General features: G+C 52.6%; 1 protein-coding gene across 1 annotated transcript in view; it reads right to left on the bottom strand.

Moving 5' to 3' along the window:
* Positions 1 to 697: 697 nt before the first annotated feature.
* Positions 698 to 16415, bottom strand: part of LOC148219472 (histone-lysine N-methyltransferase 2B-like) — a gene marked incomplete at its 5' end in the record, with an annotated part of 34675 nt that continues 18957 nt past the window's right edge. The window contains 10 exon segments of the mRNA XM_088157563.1: positions 698 to 985; positions 2894 to 3023; positions 4343 to 4392; positions 4394 to 4427; positions 9195 to 9305; positions 9930 to 9991; positions 9993 to 10114; positions 11492 to 11566; positions 14514 to 14672; positions 15511 to 15560. Of these exon segments, the coding sequence (XP_088013689.1) occupies positions 710 to 985; positions 2894 to 3023; positions 4343 to 4392; positions 4394 to 4427; positions 9195 to 9305; positions 9930 to 9991; positions 9993 to 10114; positions 11492 to 11566; positions 14514 to 14672; positions 15511 to 15560 (1069 nt within the window).

Raw genomic sequence — 16415 nt, 5'->3', positions numbered from 1 at the left:
CTTGGTTGGCCACCAGGACTCTTGGTTGACCCCAATGACTCTTGGTTGACCACCAAAACTCTTGGTTGACCACCAGGACTCCTGGTTGACCAGCACAACTCTCGGTTGCCACCATGATATTTGGTTGATCCCAATGACTCTTGGTTGATCTCCATGATCCTTGGTTGACCACCAAAACTCTTGGTTGGCCACCACGACTCTTGACTGATCCCAAGGACTCTTGGTTGACCCCAATGACTCTTGGTTGACCACCAGGACTCTCGGTTGGCCACCACGACTCTTGGTTGACCCCATTGACTCTTGGTTGGCCACCACAACTCTCAGTTGGCCTGAACCAGCCCCACAACCTCCTCCAACCCCTCCCAGCACCCCCAAAACCACCTCCAGCTCCTCTCCATCCTCCCGCACGCCCATCCCGCCACCCCCAGGGACCCCGGGGACCCCCGGGGACCCCCAGGGACCCCCAGGCACCCCAGGGACCCCCGGGGACCCCCGGGGACCCCAGGGACCCCCAGGGACCTCCAGGGACCTCCAGGGACCTCCGGGCACCCCCAGGGACCTCCAGGGACCCCCGGGGACCTCCAGGGACCCCCAGGGACCCCGGGGAGCCCCAGGCACCTCCAGGGACCTCCAGGGACCCCCAGGGACCTCCAGGGACCCCCAGGCACCCCCGAGGACCTCCAGGCCACCCCCGGGGACCCCCCCCGGCTCAGTTGAGGAAGCGCCGGCAGCGCCGGGCGCCGCAGTTGCAGGGCAGCTTGGCCGCCGGCTCCTCGATGGGGAACTTGTAGTCGTAGGTGAGCTCCTCGCCGCGCAGGATGCGGCGCAGGGCGAAGATGACGATGCGCTTGTGGCCCTCGACGTGGATGACGCGCGAGTAGCAGTTGGGCTCGCACGAGTGGTTGATGAAGCGCGCGGCGCTGCCGTGCATGGTGGCGTCCACCACCTCGGCCTCGTCGATGCGGAACATGTAGCAGCCGATGCCCTGCGGGGACGGCGGCGCCGTCACGGTGCGGGGCGGCAGCGGGGGGGTGGGGGGCGTGGCCAAGGGTTGGGGACAGTCAAGGGTTGGGGGCGTGGCCAAGGGTTGGGGGCGTGGTCAAGGGTTGGGGTCATGGCCAAGAGTTGGGGACATGGTCAAGGGTTGGGTCATGGTCAAGGCTTGGGGTCATGGTCAAGGGTTGGGAGCGTGGTCAAGGGTTGGGTCATGGCAAGGGTTGGGGGCGTGGCCAAGGGTTGGGGGCGTGGTCAAGGGTTGGGGGCGTGGTCAAGGGTTGGGTCATGGTCAAGGGTTGGGTCATGGCCAAGGGTTGGGGGCGTGGTCAAGGGTTGGGTCATGGTCAAGGGTTGGGAGCGTGGTCAAGGGTTGGGTCATGGCCAAGGGTTGGGTCATGGCCAAGGGTTGGGTCGTGGCCAAGGGTTGGGGGCGTGGTCAAGGGTTGGGTCATGGCCAAGGGTTGGGGGCGTGGTCAAGGGTTGGGTCATGGTCAAGGGTTGGGAGCATGGTCAAGGGTTGGGTCATGGCCAAGGGTTGGGTCATGGTCAAGGGTTGGGTCATGGCCAAGGGTTGGGGTCATGGCCAAGGGTTGGGTCATGGCCAAGGTTGGGGGCGTGGTCAAGGGTTGGGTCATGGCCAAGGGTTGGGTCATGGCCAAGGGTTGGGGCGTGGCCAAGGGTTGGGGGCGTGGTCAAGGGTTGGGTCATGGCCAAGGGTTGGGGGCGTGGTCAAGGGTTGGGTCATGGCCAAGGGTTGGGGGCGTGGTCAAGGGTTGGGGCGTGGCCAAGGGTTGGGGGCGTGGTCAAGGGTTGGGTCATGGCCAAGGGTTGGGGGCATGGCCAAGGGTTGGTCATGGTCAAGGGTTGGGTCATGGTCAAGGGTTGGGGGCGTGGTCAAGGGTTGGGGGCGGGGCCAAGGGTTGGGTCATGGCCAAGGGTTGGGTCATGGCCAAGGGTTGGGGACATCGCAAACGTTTGACTTTTCCCCTCCCATTTCCCGCCATTTTCCCCTCCCATTTCCCGCCATTTTCCCCTCCATTTCCCGCCATTTTCCCCTCAGATTTCCCGCCGTTTCCTCCTCACAATTCCCGCCATGTTTTTGCCATTTTTTGGGGTTTCTTTGCATTTTTTGGGGTGCCCTTGCCATTTTTTTGGGTGTCTTTCCCATTTTTTTTGGGGGGGTTTCTTTGCCATTTTTTGGGGGGTGTCTTTCCCATTTTTTGGGGTGTATTTTCCATTTTTTTGGGTTTCCTTGCCATTTTTTAGGGGTGTTTTTGCCACTTTCTGGGGTGCCCTTGCCATTTTTTTTGGGGTGTCTTTTCCATTTTTTTGGGCTTGTTTTTTCCACTTTTTCCGGGTATCTTTTCCATTTTTTGGGGGTTGTTTTTGCCATTTTTTAGGGGGTTTTTTTCCCATTTTTGGGGGGTATTTTCACCATTTTTTTTGGGTGTCTTTTCCATTTTTTGGGGGTTGTTTTTGCCATTTTTAGGGGTTTTTTTTCCCATTTTTGGAGGGTATTTTCACCATTTTTTTTGGGTGTCTTTTCCATTTTTTGGGGGTTGTTTTTGCCATTTTTTAGGGGTTTTTTTCCCATTTTTGGGGGGTATTTTCACCATTTTTTTTGGGTGTCTTTTCCATTTTTTGGGGGTTGTTTTTGCCATTTTTTAGGGGTTTTTTTTCCCATTTTTGGGGGGTATTTTCGCCATTTTTTTTGGGTGTCTTTTCCATTTTTTGGGGGTTGTTTTTGCCATTTTTTAGGGGTTTTTTTCCCATTTTTGGGGGGTATTTTCACCATTTTTTTTGGGTGTCTTTTCCATTTCTTGGGGGTTGTTTTTGCCATTTTTTGGGATCTCCCCCACCCCGAATTTCGGGGTCCCCCTCCCCTCCCCGTGCCCACCTTGCTGTCGTAGAATTTCTCCCGTTTGTCGGTGAGCACGGAGCGCACGACGATCCCGGAATACTCGATCACCATCTCGCCCGCCTCGATGTTCCTCTTGCAGAACAGGCCCCGCCCGTGGATGGCTGAGCTGGAAAAGGGGGGGTCAGGGTCACCCCCAAATCCGGGGAACCCAAAAATCCCAAAATCCCAAAAAAAATCCGCCCGGGAATGTCGAAAACCCCGCAAAAATCCACCCAGGAATCCCAAATTTCACCCAAAAAACAAAACCTCCAGGAACTCCAAAATTCTCCCCAGCCCGAGCTGGAAAAGGGGGGGTCAGGGTCACCCCCAAATCCGGGGAACCCCAAAAATCCCAAAATCCCCCAAAAAATCCGCCCGGGAATGTCAAAACCTCAAAAAAATTCACCCAGGAGCTCCTAAAAATCCCAAAATGATCCAAAACCCCCCAAAATCCTCCAGGAACTCCAAAATTCTCCCCAGCCCGTGGATGGCTGAGCTGGAAAAGGGGGGGTCAGGGTCACCCCAAAATCCGGGGAACCCCAAAAATCCCAAAATCCCCCCAAAAAATCCGCCCGGGAATGTCGAAAACCCCGCAAAAATCCACCCAGGAATCCCAAATTTCACCCAAAAAACAAAACCCGGGAACTCCAAAATTCTCCCCAGCCCGAGTCAGGGTCACCCCCAAATCCGGGGAACCCCAAAAATCCCAAAATCCCCCAAAAAATCCACCCGGGAATGTCGAAAACCCCGCAAAAATCTCACTAAAAAAACCTCCAAAACCCGCTAAAAATCCACCCCAGGTGTGCCCCAGGTGTGCTCAAATGTCCCCCATGTGTGCCCAGGTGCTTCCAGGTGTGTCCAGGTGTGCCCAAATACCCTCCAGGTGTCCCCACGTCTATCCCAGGTGCCCCTGAATGTCCCCAGGTGCCCCCCAGGTGTCCCCAGGTGTGCCCAGCTGTGTCCCATGTGCCCCCAGGTGTGCCCAGGTGCCTCAGGTGTATCCCAGGTGTGTTCCAAGTGTGCCAGGTGTCCCCAGGTGTGTCCCAGGTGTCCCAGGTACCCCCAGGTGTGCTCAGGTGCCTCCAGGTGTGTTCCAGATGTGCCCAGGTGCCCCTAGCTGTGTCCCAGGTGTGCCCAGGTGTGTCCCAGCTGTGTCCCTAGCTGTGTCCCAGCTGTGCCCAGGTGTGTCCCAGGTGTCCCCAGCTGTGCCCAGGTGTGTCCCAGGTGTCCCAGGTGTCCCCAGGTGTATCCCAGGTGTCCCCAGGTGTGTCCCAGGTGTGTCCCAGGTGTCCCCAGCTGTGCCCAGGTGTGTCCCAGGTGTCTCCAGGTGTCCCCAGGTGTGTCCCAGGTGTGTCCCAGGTGTCTCCAGGTGTCCCCAGGTGTGTCCCAGGTGTGTCCCAGCTGTGCCCAGGTGTGTCCCAGGTGTGCCCAGGTGAGCCCACTCACCGATAGACCCCCACTGCCTCCTTGGCCGTTCTCTTCAGGTGCCGGAAGCGCCATGGCCATGGGCAGCTCCAGGCTGGTGGCGCGACTGGGGGGGCGTCAGGGGGTCCCCAAAATCGGGGGGACCCCCCAAAACCTCCCCCGGAAAAATCCCAAATCCCAGAAACCCCAAAATCCCCAAAAAAACCCAAAATCCCCCCCAAAACCCCAAAAAACCCAAAATCCCCGAAAAAATCCACCCCCAAAAACACCCCCCCCATAGGAACCCAAAATTCCACCCCCAAAATTCCAACCCTCAGATCCTCCCCAAAAATTTGGGGAACCCCAAAACCTCCCCCTCCCCCCAAAAAATCCAAAATCCCCAAAATCCCCCCCAAAAACTCAAAACCCCTTCAAAGGCACCAAAATCCACCCCCAAAATTCACCCCCAATGGTTCGTTCTTCATTGGGGGGTGCCAGGACATCCCCAAAAATGGGGGAGGACCCCCCCAAAAAATCCCAAATAACCCCAAAAAAAAAACCCAAAATCTTTCCCCCCACAAAACCCTGAAATCTGGGACACCCCAAAATCCTTCGTGGGGATCCCAAATCCACCCCTAACCCCCCCCCCAACCCTAAAAATTTTGGGGAACCCCAAAAATCCTCAAGGGTGGGATGGGCACCAGGTCTACCCATGGATTTCTATGGGTGATTTCGAGGGGGTCCTTAGGGGAGTCTTTGGGGTCCCTGAGGGGTTTTTTTTTGGGTTCCCAAGTATTTAGGGGTGTCTGGAGGTGTCACCCAAGGGTGCTGGGGGGCACCCCAATATTTTAGGGGGCACCTGTGGATGCTGGAGAATCCCAGGTGTGGGGACACCAGGTGTACCCATTGACTTCTATGGGGTCGGTAGTTTTGGTGGGGGGGGTCTCTGATGGATTTTGGGGGGTCCCTGAGGGGTTTCTGAGCTTCCCAGGTGTTGGGAATTTCGGGGTTCACAGGTGTTTGGAGGTGTCACCTGAAGGTGCTGGGGGGGGAGGGGGTTTCCCATTATTTTGGGGGACACCTGTGAATACAGAGAAGGGCCCAGGTGTGGAGACACCAGGTCTACCCATAGAAACCAATGGACACCAGGTCTGCCCATAGAAACCAATGGACACCAGGTCTGCCCATAGAAACCAATGGACACCGGGTCTGCCCATAGAAACCAATGGACACCAGGTCTACCCATAGATTTCTATGGGAGGACACCAGGTCTACCCATAGGATATAATGGGAGGGCAACAGGTCTACCCATAGACCTCAATAGGAAAGACACCAGGTCTACCCATAGACTTGAATGGGAGGGACACCAGGCCTACCCATAGACCAATGGACACCAGGTCTACGCATAGGATATAATGGAGGGACACCAGGTCTACCCATAGATTTCTATGGCAGGGACACCAGGTCTACCCATAGGGCATAATAGGAGGGCACCAGGTCTACCCATAGGATATAATGGAGGGACACCAGGTCTACCCATAGACCAACAGACACCAGGTCTACCCATAGACTTCTATGGCAGGGACACCAGGTCTACCCATAGGGCATAATAGGAGGGACACCAGGTCTACCCATAGACTTGAATGGGAGGGACACCAGGTCTACCCATAGAAACCAATGGCAGGGACACCAGGTCTACCAGAAATTGACAGACACCAGGTCTACCCATAGGATATAGTGGGAGGGCACCAGGTCTAGCCATAGAAACCAATAGAAGGGACACCAGGTCTACCCATAGAAACCAATGGACACCAGGTCTGCCCATAGAAACCAATGGACACCAGGTCTGCCCATAGAAACCAATGGACACCGGGTCTGCCCATAGAAACCAATGGACACCAGGTCTACCCATAGATTTCTATGGGAGGACACCAGGTCTACCCATAGGATATAATGGGAGGGCAACAGGTCTACCCATAGACCTCAATAGGAAAGACACCAGGTCTACCCATAGACTTGAATGGGAGGGACACCAGGCCTACCCATAGACCAATGGACACCAGGTCTACGCATAGGATATAATGGAGGGACACCAGGTCTACCCATAGATTTCTATGGCAGGGACACCAGGTCTACCCATAGGGCATAATAGGAGGGCACCAGGTCTACCCATAGGATATAATGGAGGGACACCAGGTCTACCCATAGACCAACAGACACCAGGTCTACCCATAGACTTCTATGGCAGGGACACCAGGTCTACCCATAGGGCATAATAGGAGGGACACCAGGTCTACCCATAGACTTGAATGGGAGGGACACCAGGTCTACCCATAGAAACCAATGGCAGGGACACCAGGTCTACCCAGAAATTGACAGACACCAGGTCTACCCATAGGATAGAATTGGAAGACACCAGGTCTACCCATAGATTACTATGGAAGAGACACCAGGTCCTACCCATAGAAACCAATGGACACCAGGTCTACCCATAGGATATAGTGGAAGGACACCAGGTCTAGCCATAGATTTCTATGGGAGGGACACCAGGTCTACCCAGAATCAGAGGGGCACCAGGTCTACCCATAGACCTGAATAGGAGGGACACCAGGTCTAGCCATAGAAACCAATAGAAGGGACACCAGGTCTACCCATAGGATAGAACTGGAGGACACCAGGTCTACCCATAGATTACTATGGGAGGGACATCAGGTCTACCCATAGACTGCAATAGGAGAGACACCAGGTCTACCCATAGGATATAATGGGAGGGCAACAGGTCTACCCATAGATTTCTTTGGAAGGGACACCAGGTCTACCCATAGATTTCTATGGGAGGGACACCAGGTCTACCCAGAATCAGAGGGACACCAGGTCTACCCATAGACCTGAATGGGGGGAGATTCCAGGTCTACCCATAGAAACCAATGGGAGGGACACCAGGTCTACCCATAGATTTCTATGGGAGGACACCAGGTCTACCCAGAAACTGACAGACACCAGGTCTACCCATAGACTTGAATAGGAGGGGCACCAGGTCTACCCATAGATCAACAGACACCAGGTCTACCCATAGGATATAATGGAGGGGCACCAGGTGTAGCCATAGACCTCAATAGGAAAGACACCAGGTCTACCCATAGACTTGAATGGGAGAGACACCAGGTCTACCCATAGAAACCAATGGGAAGGACACCAGGTCTACCCATAGATTTCTATGGGAGGGACACCAGGTCTAGCCATAGAAACCAATGGCAGGGACACCAGGTCTGCCCATAGACTTGTATGGAAGGGACACCAAGTCTACCCAGAAACTGACAGACACCAGGTCTGCCCATAGGGTATAATGGGAGGGCAACAGGTCTACCCATAGAGTTCTATGGAAGGGACACCAGGTCTACCCATAGAAACCAATGGGAGGGCAACAGGTCTACCCATAGACTTGAATGGGAGGGACACCAGGTCTACCCAGAAATTGACAGACACCAGGTCTACCCATAGGATAGAATTGGAAGACACCAGGTCTACCCATAGATTACTATGGAAGAGACACCAGGTCTACCATAGAAACCAATGGGCACCAGGTCTACCCATAGGATATAGTGGAAGGACACCAGGTCTGCCCATAGATTTCTATGGGAGGGACACCAGGTCTACCCAGAATCAGAGGGACACCAGGTCTACCCATAGACCTGAATAGGAGGACACCAGGTCTAGCCATAGAAACCAATAGAAGGGACACCAGGTGTAGCCATAGACCTCAATAGGAAAGACACCAGGTCTACCCACAGGATATAATGGGAGGACACCAGGTCTACCCATAGGGCATAATGGGAGGGCAACAGGTCTACCCATAGAGTTCTATGGGAGAGACACCAGGTCTACCCATAGAAACCAATGGGAGGGACACCAGGTCTACCCATAGGATATAATGGGAGGACACCAGGTCTATCCATAGACTTGTATGGGAGGGACACCAGGTCTACCCAGAATCAGAGGGGCACCAGGTCTACCCATAGGGTATAATGGAAGAACACCAGGTCTACCCATAGAAACCAATGGACACCAGGTCTACCCATAGGGTATAATGGAAGAACACCAGGTCTACCCATAGAAACCAATGGACACCAGGTCTACCCATAGGGTATAATGGGGAGGACACCAGGTCTACCCAAAGAAAGGACACCAGGTCTACCCATAGACCTCAATAGGAGAGACACCAGGTCTACCCATAGGGTATAATGGGAGAGACACCAGGTCTACCCACAGACCAATGGACACCAGGTCTGCCCATAGAAACCAATGGACACCAGTCTGCCCATAGGGCATAATGGGAGGGCAACAGGTCTACCCATAGAAACCAATGGCAGGGACACCAGGTCTACCCATAGGATATAGTGGAAGGACACCAGGTCTGCCCATAGATTTTTATGGGAGGGAGACCAGGTCTACCCAGAATCACAGGGGCACCAGGTCTACCCATAGAAACCAATGGACACCAGGTCTACCCATAGAAACCAATGGACACCAGGTCTACCCATAGGGTTCCATTGGAGGGACACCAGGTCTACCCAGAATCAGAGGGACACCAGGTCTACCCATAGACCTGAATGGGGGGAGATTCCAGGTCTACCCATAGAAACCAATGGCAGGGACACCAGGTCTACCCATAGGATATAATGGGAGGACACCAGGTCTACCCATAGGATAGAATTGGAAGACATCAGGTCTACCCCATAGATTTTTCTATGGAAGGGACACCAGGTCTACCCATAGACTCCTATAGGGAGGTGGAAAACTTTGGGGGGGAAGTCCCTGAGGGGGTGGGGGTTCCCCAAAACTTTCGTGAGGTGGGAAAAGGGCACCCATGGGTGGGGGGGGGGTGAGGCCTCACCGGGTGGGCTTGAGCTGCACCTCGTCCTCCTCCTCCTCGCGGGGAGGGGGTCCCTGGGGGAGGGCGCGGTGCTGGGACGCCAGGAAGCTGAACATGTCGAAGGTGCACTTCCTGTGGGGGAGGGGCAGGGTTAGGAGGGACCCCCACCCATGGGTGACCCCCCCCCCCACCCCCCCAAATCTCTGAGGGCCCCTGGGTTGTGCCCAAAAGGGCTCGGGGGAGGGGGGGAGAGCGCCTTGAGGGGGCTTAGAGCCCTCCCAGTGCCTCCCAGTATGGCCCAGTGCTTCCTCAATCCCCTCCCAGTATGGCCCAGTGCTTCCTCAATCCCCTCCCAGTATGGCCCAGAGACCCCAGGCCCATCCCAGTCTGCTCCAAACCCCGTCCCAGTCCCTCCCAGTCTGTCCCAGTCCCCCTAAATCCTCTCGAAACCCCTCCCAGTCCCCTTCAATCCTGTCCCAACCCCTCCCAGTCCCTCCCAGTCCCCCCAAACCCCTCCCAGTCCCTCCCAGTCTCCCCAAACCCCTCCCAGTTTATCCCAGTCCCCCCAAACCCCTACCAGTCCCCCCAAATCCCCCCTCAGCCCCCGCCCAAACCCCTCCCAGTTCCCTGCCAGTGGCTCCCAGTCCATCCCAGTCTCTCCCAGTCCCCCGAATCTCTCTCCCAGTGGCTCCCAGTCCCTCCTACTGCCCCCAAATCCCCTCCCAGTCCCTCCCAGTCCCTCCCAGTCCAGCTCACCTCAGGTAGAGCTCAGCCCGGGCACAGCCCGAGGGGTTCCGGGGTGGGGGGGCGTGGGGGGGGTCCCGGCGGGGGGGGGTGGTACCGGAACCGGTACCGGGAGCAGCTCCCGGCCCCCGGCAGCTGCTCCAGCAGGAAAACCACGGCGTCGTGGTGGATGCCCAGCAGCCTCAGCCCACTCATCCCTGGGGGGAGGAAATGGGGTCTGGGGGCTTCAAAATGGGGGCTGGGGGCTGGGAAATGGGTCTGGGGGCTGGGAAATGGGGGCTGGGGGCTGGGAAATGGGTCTGGGGGCTGGGAAATGGGGTCTGGGGGCTGGGAAATGGGTCTGGGGGCTTCGAAATGGGGTCTGGGGGCTTTAAAATGGGGTCTGGGAGCTTCGAAATGGGGTCTGGGGGCTTTAAAATGGGGTCTGGGGGTGTTTTGGGGGGGTCTGGGGGTGTTTTGGGGGGGTCTGGGGGTGTTTTGGGGGGGTCTGGGGGTGTTTGGGGGGGTCTGGGGGTGTTTTGGGGGGGTCTGGGGGCAGTGAAATGGGTCTGGGGGTGTTTTGGGGGGGTCTGGGGGTGTTTGGGGGGGGTCTGGGGGTGTTTTGGGGGGGTCTGGGGGTGTTTTGGGGGGGGTCTGGGGGTGTTTTGGGGGGGGTCTGTAAAACCACGGCGTCGTGGTGGATGCCCAGCAGCCTCAGCCCACTCATCCCTGGGGGGAGGAAATGGGGCTGGGGGCTTCCAAACGGGGTCTGGGGGCTTCAAAATGGGGTCTGGGGGCTGTAAAATGGCGCTTCGAGGGGGTCTGGGGGCTGTGAAATGAGGTCTGGAATGTTTAAAATGGGGTCTGGAGGCTTTAAGATGGGTCTGGGGGCTGCGAAATGGGGTTTGGGGGCTCCAAAATGGGGTCTGGGCGCAGTGAAATGGGTCTGGGGGTGTTTTGGGGGGGTCTGGGGGTGTTTTGGGGGGGTCTGTAAAACCACGGCGTCATGGTGGATGCCCAGCAGCCTCAGCCCACTCATCCCTGGGGGGAGGAAATGGGGCTGGGGGCTTCCAAATGGGGGCTGGGGGCTGGGAAATGGGGTCTGGGGGCTTCAAAATGGCGGTTCGAGGGGGTCTGGGGGTGTAAAATGGGGTCTGGGGGCTTCCAAACGGGGGCTGGGGGCTTCAAAATGGGGCTGGGGGCTTCCAAATGGGGACTGGGGGCTTCCAAATGGGGTCTGGGGGCTTCCAAACGGGGGCTGGGGGTGTAAAATGGGGTCTGGGGGCTGTGAAATGGGGTCTGGAATGTTTAAAATGGGGCTGGGGGGCTGGGAAATGGGTCTGGGGGCTCTGAAATTGGGTCTGGGGGCTTCAGTGAAATCTTGGGCTGATTTTTTTGGGTCTTTGGGGTTTTTTTGGGGTGATTTTGGGGTTATTTTGGGTTTTGGGGTTTTTTTGGGGGGGGATTTTGGGGTTTTTTGGGGGGGATTTGGGTTTTTTTTGGGGTGATTTTGGGTAATTTGGGGTTATTTTGGGGTTTTTTGGGGTGATTTTGGGGTTTTTTTGGGGTGATTTTGGGGTTTTCTGGGCTCTCACCTGCGAAGCTCAGGTGTCTCAGGTGAGCGTTGGCTCGAGCCTCCTGCACCCGCTCCAGCACCGCCCGCCACGCACCTGGGGGGCACCACAGGTGACCCCAAAATCATCCCCAAAACCCCCAAAATTATCCCCAAAATCATCCCCAAAATCATCCCCAAAACCCCCAAAATTATCTAAAAATTATCCAAAAATCATCCCCAAAATTATCCCCAAAATCATCCCCAAAATTATCCCAAAATTATCCCCAAAATTATCCCCAAAATCCCCAAAATCATCCCAAAATTATCCCAGTATTAACCAGTATAACCAGTCTCTCCCAGTCTCTCCCAGTATAAACCAGTATATCCCAGTATAAACCAGTACCCTCCAGACTGGGGGCCGTCACCCTCAGCCCGTCCCAGTATAACCCAGTATAACCCAGTATAACCCAGTATAACCCAGTATAACCCAGTATAAACCAGTATAAACCATTATAACCCAGTCTCTCCCAGTCTCTCCCAGTCTCTCCCAGTATAACCCAGTATAACCCAGTATAAACCAGTACCCTCCAAACTGGGGGCCGTCACCCTCAGCCCGTCCCAGTATAACCCAGTATAACCCAGTATAAACCATTATAACCAGTCTCTCCCAGTATAAACCAGTATATCCCAGTACCCTCCAAACTGGGGGCCGTCACCCTCAGCCCGTCCCAGTATAACCCAGTATAACCAGTATAACCCAGTATAAACCATTATAACCAGTCTCTCCCAGTCTCTCCCAGTATAAACCAGTACAAACCCTCGAGGCTCGGGGCCGTCACCCTCAGCCCGTCCCAGTATAGCCCAGTATAACCCAGTATAGCCCAGTATAGCCCAGTATAGCCCAGTATAACCCAGTATAACCCAGTATAGCCCAGTATAACCCAGTATAGCCCAGTATAACCCAGTATAGCCCAGTATAACCCAGTATAACCCAGTATAGCCCAGTATAACCCAGTATAGCCCAGTATAACCCAGTATAAACCAGTATAACCCAGTATAAACCAGTATAAACCATTATAACCATTATAACCAGTCTCTCCCAGTATAACCAGTATAAACCAGTATAAACCAGTACCAACCCTCGAGGCTCGGGGCCGTCACCCTGAGCCTGTCCCAGTATAACCATTATAACCCAGTATAACCCAGTATAACCCAGTATATCCCAGTATATCCCAGTATAACCCAGTATAAACCTTCCAAACTGGGGGCCGTCACCCTCAGCCCGTCCCAGTATAACCCAGTATAACCCATATAACCATTATAACCCAGTATAACCCAGTATATCCCAGTCTCTCCCAGTATAAACCAGTCTCTCCCAGTCTCTCCCAGTCTCTCCCAGTCTCTCCCAGTATAAACCAGTACAAACCCTCCAAACTGGGGGCCGTCACCCTCAGCCCGTCCCAGTATAACCCAGTATAAACCAGTATAAACCATTATAACCATTATAACCAGTCTCTCCCAGTCTCTCCCAGTATAACCAGTATAAACCAGTATAACCAGTACCCTCGAGGCTCAGGGCCGTCACCCTGAGCCCGTCCCAGTATAACCCAGTATAACCCAGTATAACCAGTATATCCCAGTATATCCCAGTATAAACCTTCCAAACTGGGGGCCGTCACCCTCAGCCCGTCCCAGTATAACCCAGTATAACCCAGTATAAACCATTATAACCATTATAACCAGTCTCTCCCAGTCTCTCCCAGTCTCTCCCAGTATAAACCAGTACAAACCCTCGAGGCTCGGGGCCGTCACCCTCAGCCCGTCCCAGTATAACCCAGTATAACCCAGTATAACCCAGTATAACCATTATAAACCATTATAAACCATTATAACCCAGTATAACCAGTATATCCCAGTATAAACCAGTATAAACCAGTATAAACCAGTACAAACCCTCGAGGCTCGGGGCCGTCACCCTCAGCCCGTCCCAGTATAACCCAGTATAACCCAGTATAACCCAGTATAACCATTATAAACCATTATAAACCAGTATAACCAGTATATCCCAGTATATCCCAGTATAAACCAGTATAAACCAGTACCCTCCAAACTGGGAGCCGTCACCCTCAGCCCGTCCCAGTATAACCCAGTATAACCCAGTATAAACCATTATAACCCAGTATAAACCATTATAACCAGTCTCTCCCAGTCTCTCCCAGTATAACCCAGTCTCTCCCAGTATAAACCAGTATATCCCAGTACCCTCGAGGCTCGGGGCCGTCACCCTCAGCCCGTCCCAGTATAACCCAGTATAACCCAGTATAACCAGTATAAACCATTATAAACCATTATAATCAGTATAACCAGTATAACCAGTCTCTCCCAGTATAAACCAGTATATCCCAGTACAAACCCTCGAGGCTCGGGGCCGTCACCCTCAGCCCGTCCCAGTATAACCCAGTATAACCCAGTATAACCCAGTATAACCAGTCTCTCCCAGTCTCTCCCAGTCTCTCCCAGTATAAACCAGTATATCCCAGTATAAACCAGTATATCCCAGTACCCTCGAGGCTCGGGGCCGTCACCCTCAGCCCGTCCCAGTATAACCCAGTATAACCCAGTATAAACCATTATAAACCATTATAACCATTATAAACCATTATAACCATTATAACCCAGTATAACCAGTCTCTCCCAGTATAAACCAGTATAAACCAGTACAAACCCTCCAGACTGGGGGCCGTCACCCTCAGCCCGTCCCAGTATAACCCAGTATAACCCAGTATAACCAGTATAAACCATTATAACCAATATAACCCATTATAACCAGTCTCTCCCAGTCTCTCCCAGTCTCTCCCAGTATAAACCAGTATAAACCAGTACCCTCCAGACTGGGGGCCGTCACCCTCAGCCCGTCCCAGTATAACCCAGTATAACCCAGTATAACCCATATAACCATTATAACCCAGTATAACCCAGTATATCCCAGTATATCCCAGTATAAACCAGTATATCCCAGTATAAACCAGTATATCCCAGTATAAACCAGTATAAACCAGTACCCTCGAGGCTCGGGGCCGTCACCCTCAGCCCGTCCTCGCTGCTGATCTCGAAGCGCAGGTGGGGGAGGGGCGGGGAGGGGGCGGGGCTGGGGGGAGGGGAGGGGGGAGGGGAGGGGGGAGGGTGGGGGAGGGGCTCGTCCTCGTCCTCCGAGCTGGCGCCTGCGGGGGGAGGGGACAGACCCAAAAATGACCAAAATTGACCCAAAAATTCACCCAAAAATGACCAAAATTCACCCAAAAATTCACCCAAAAATGACCAAAATTCACCCAAAAATGACCAAAATTCACCCAAAAAATTCACCCAAAAATGACCAAAATTCACCCAAAAATGACCAAAATTCACCCAAAAAATTCACCCAAAAATGACCAAAATTCACCCAAAAAATTTAACCCAAAATTACCCAAAATTGACCCAAAATCCACCCAAAATTACCCCAAATCCACCCAAAAAATCGACCCCAAATTACCCAAAATCCACCCAAAACTGACCCAAAATTAATCAAAATTAACCCAAAAAATTTTACCCAAAATTACCCAAAATCCACCCCAAATTACCCCAAAAATCCCCCCAAAATTAACCAAAATTGACCAAAATTCACCCAAAATTGACCCCAAAAATTTAACCCAAAATTAATCAAAATTAACCCAAAAATTTAACCCAAAATTAATCAAAATTAACCCAAAAATTTAACCCAAAATTACCCCAAATCCACCCAAAATTACCCAAAATCCACCCAAAATTGACCCAAAATTACCCCAAAAATTCAAACCCCAAATTACCCCAAATTGACCCAAAATTACCCCAAAAAATCAAACCAAAATTACCCCAAAATTACCCCAAATTGACCCAAAATTGGCTGAAATTGACCCAAAATTACCCCAAAATTTAACCCCAAAATTGACCCCAAAAATCAACAAAAACCGACCCCAAAAAACACGAAAAAAACCCAAAATCGCCCAAAATTGACCCAAAACGGCCCCGCCCCTCCCCCCTCACCTGCACAGGTGGCCCAGGGCGGCTCCGAGGTGACGTCACTGGGGGGGGACCTGGAGGGGAAATTTGGGGAAAAATTTTGGGGAAAATTTGGGGAATTTTGAGAATTTGGGGGAATTTTGGGGGGTTTTGGGAAAAATTTGGGGAAATTTTGGGGGAAATTTGGGGGAAATTTGGGGGATTTGGGAAAAATTTGGGGAGTTTTGGGGAATTTGGGGGAATTTTTGGGGAATTTTGGGGAAATCTGGGAGATTTGGGGGAATTTTTGGGGGGAATTTTGGAAGGAATTTTGGGGGATTTTGGGGAAAATTTGGGAAAATTCAGGGAAAAATTTGGGGGAAATTCAAGGAGAATTTGGGGGAATTTTGGGGGATTTCGTGAAAATTCGGGAGAATTCTGGGGGATTTGAGGGAATTTTGGAGGGAATTTTGGGGATTTTGGGAAAATTTGGGGGAATTTCGGGAGAATTTTGGAATAATTTTGGGACATTTTGGGATCTTTTGGGATATTTTGGATAAATTTGGGATAATTTTGGGATAATTTTGGGATAATTTGGATAAATTTGGGATAATTTTGGGATAATTTTGGGATAATTTGGGATAATTTTGGGATATTTTGGGATAATTTTGGGATAATTTTGGGATAAATTTGGGACATTTTGGGATATTTTGGATAAATTTGGGATAATTTTGGGATAATTTTGGGGCATTTTGGGATAATTTTGGGATAATTTTGGGATAATTTGGGATAATTTTCGGATAATTTTGGGATAATTTTGGGATAATTTGGGATAATTTTGGGATAAATTTGGGATAATTTTGGACAATTTTGGGATAATTTTGGGATATTTTGGATAATTTTGGGATATTTTGGGATAATTTTGGGATATTTTGGGATATTTTGTGATA

Source organism: Sturnus vulgaris, unplaced genomic scaffold, assembly GCF_052056855.1.
Source record: "Sturnus vulgaris isolate bStuVul1 unplaced genomic scaffold, bStuVul1.hap1 Scaffold_1057, whole genome shotgun sequence".
NCBI classification, from domain to species: Eukaryota; Metazoa; Chordata; class Aves; order Passeriformes; family Sturnidae; genus Sturnus; species Sturnus vulgaris.
This window is presented reverse-complemented; position numbering and strand designations above follow the sequence as displayed.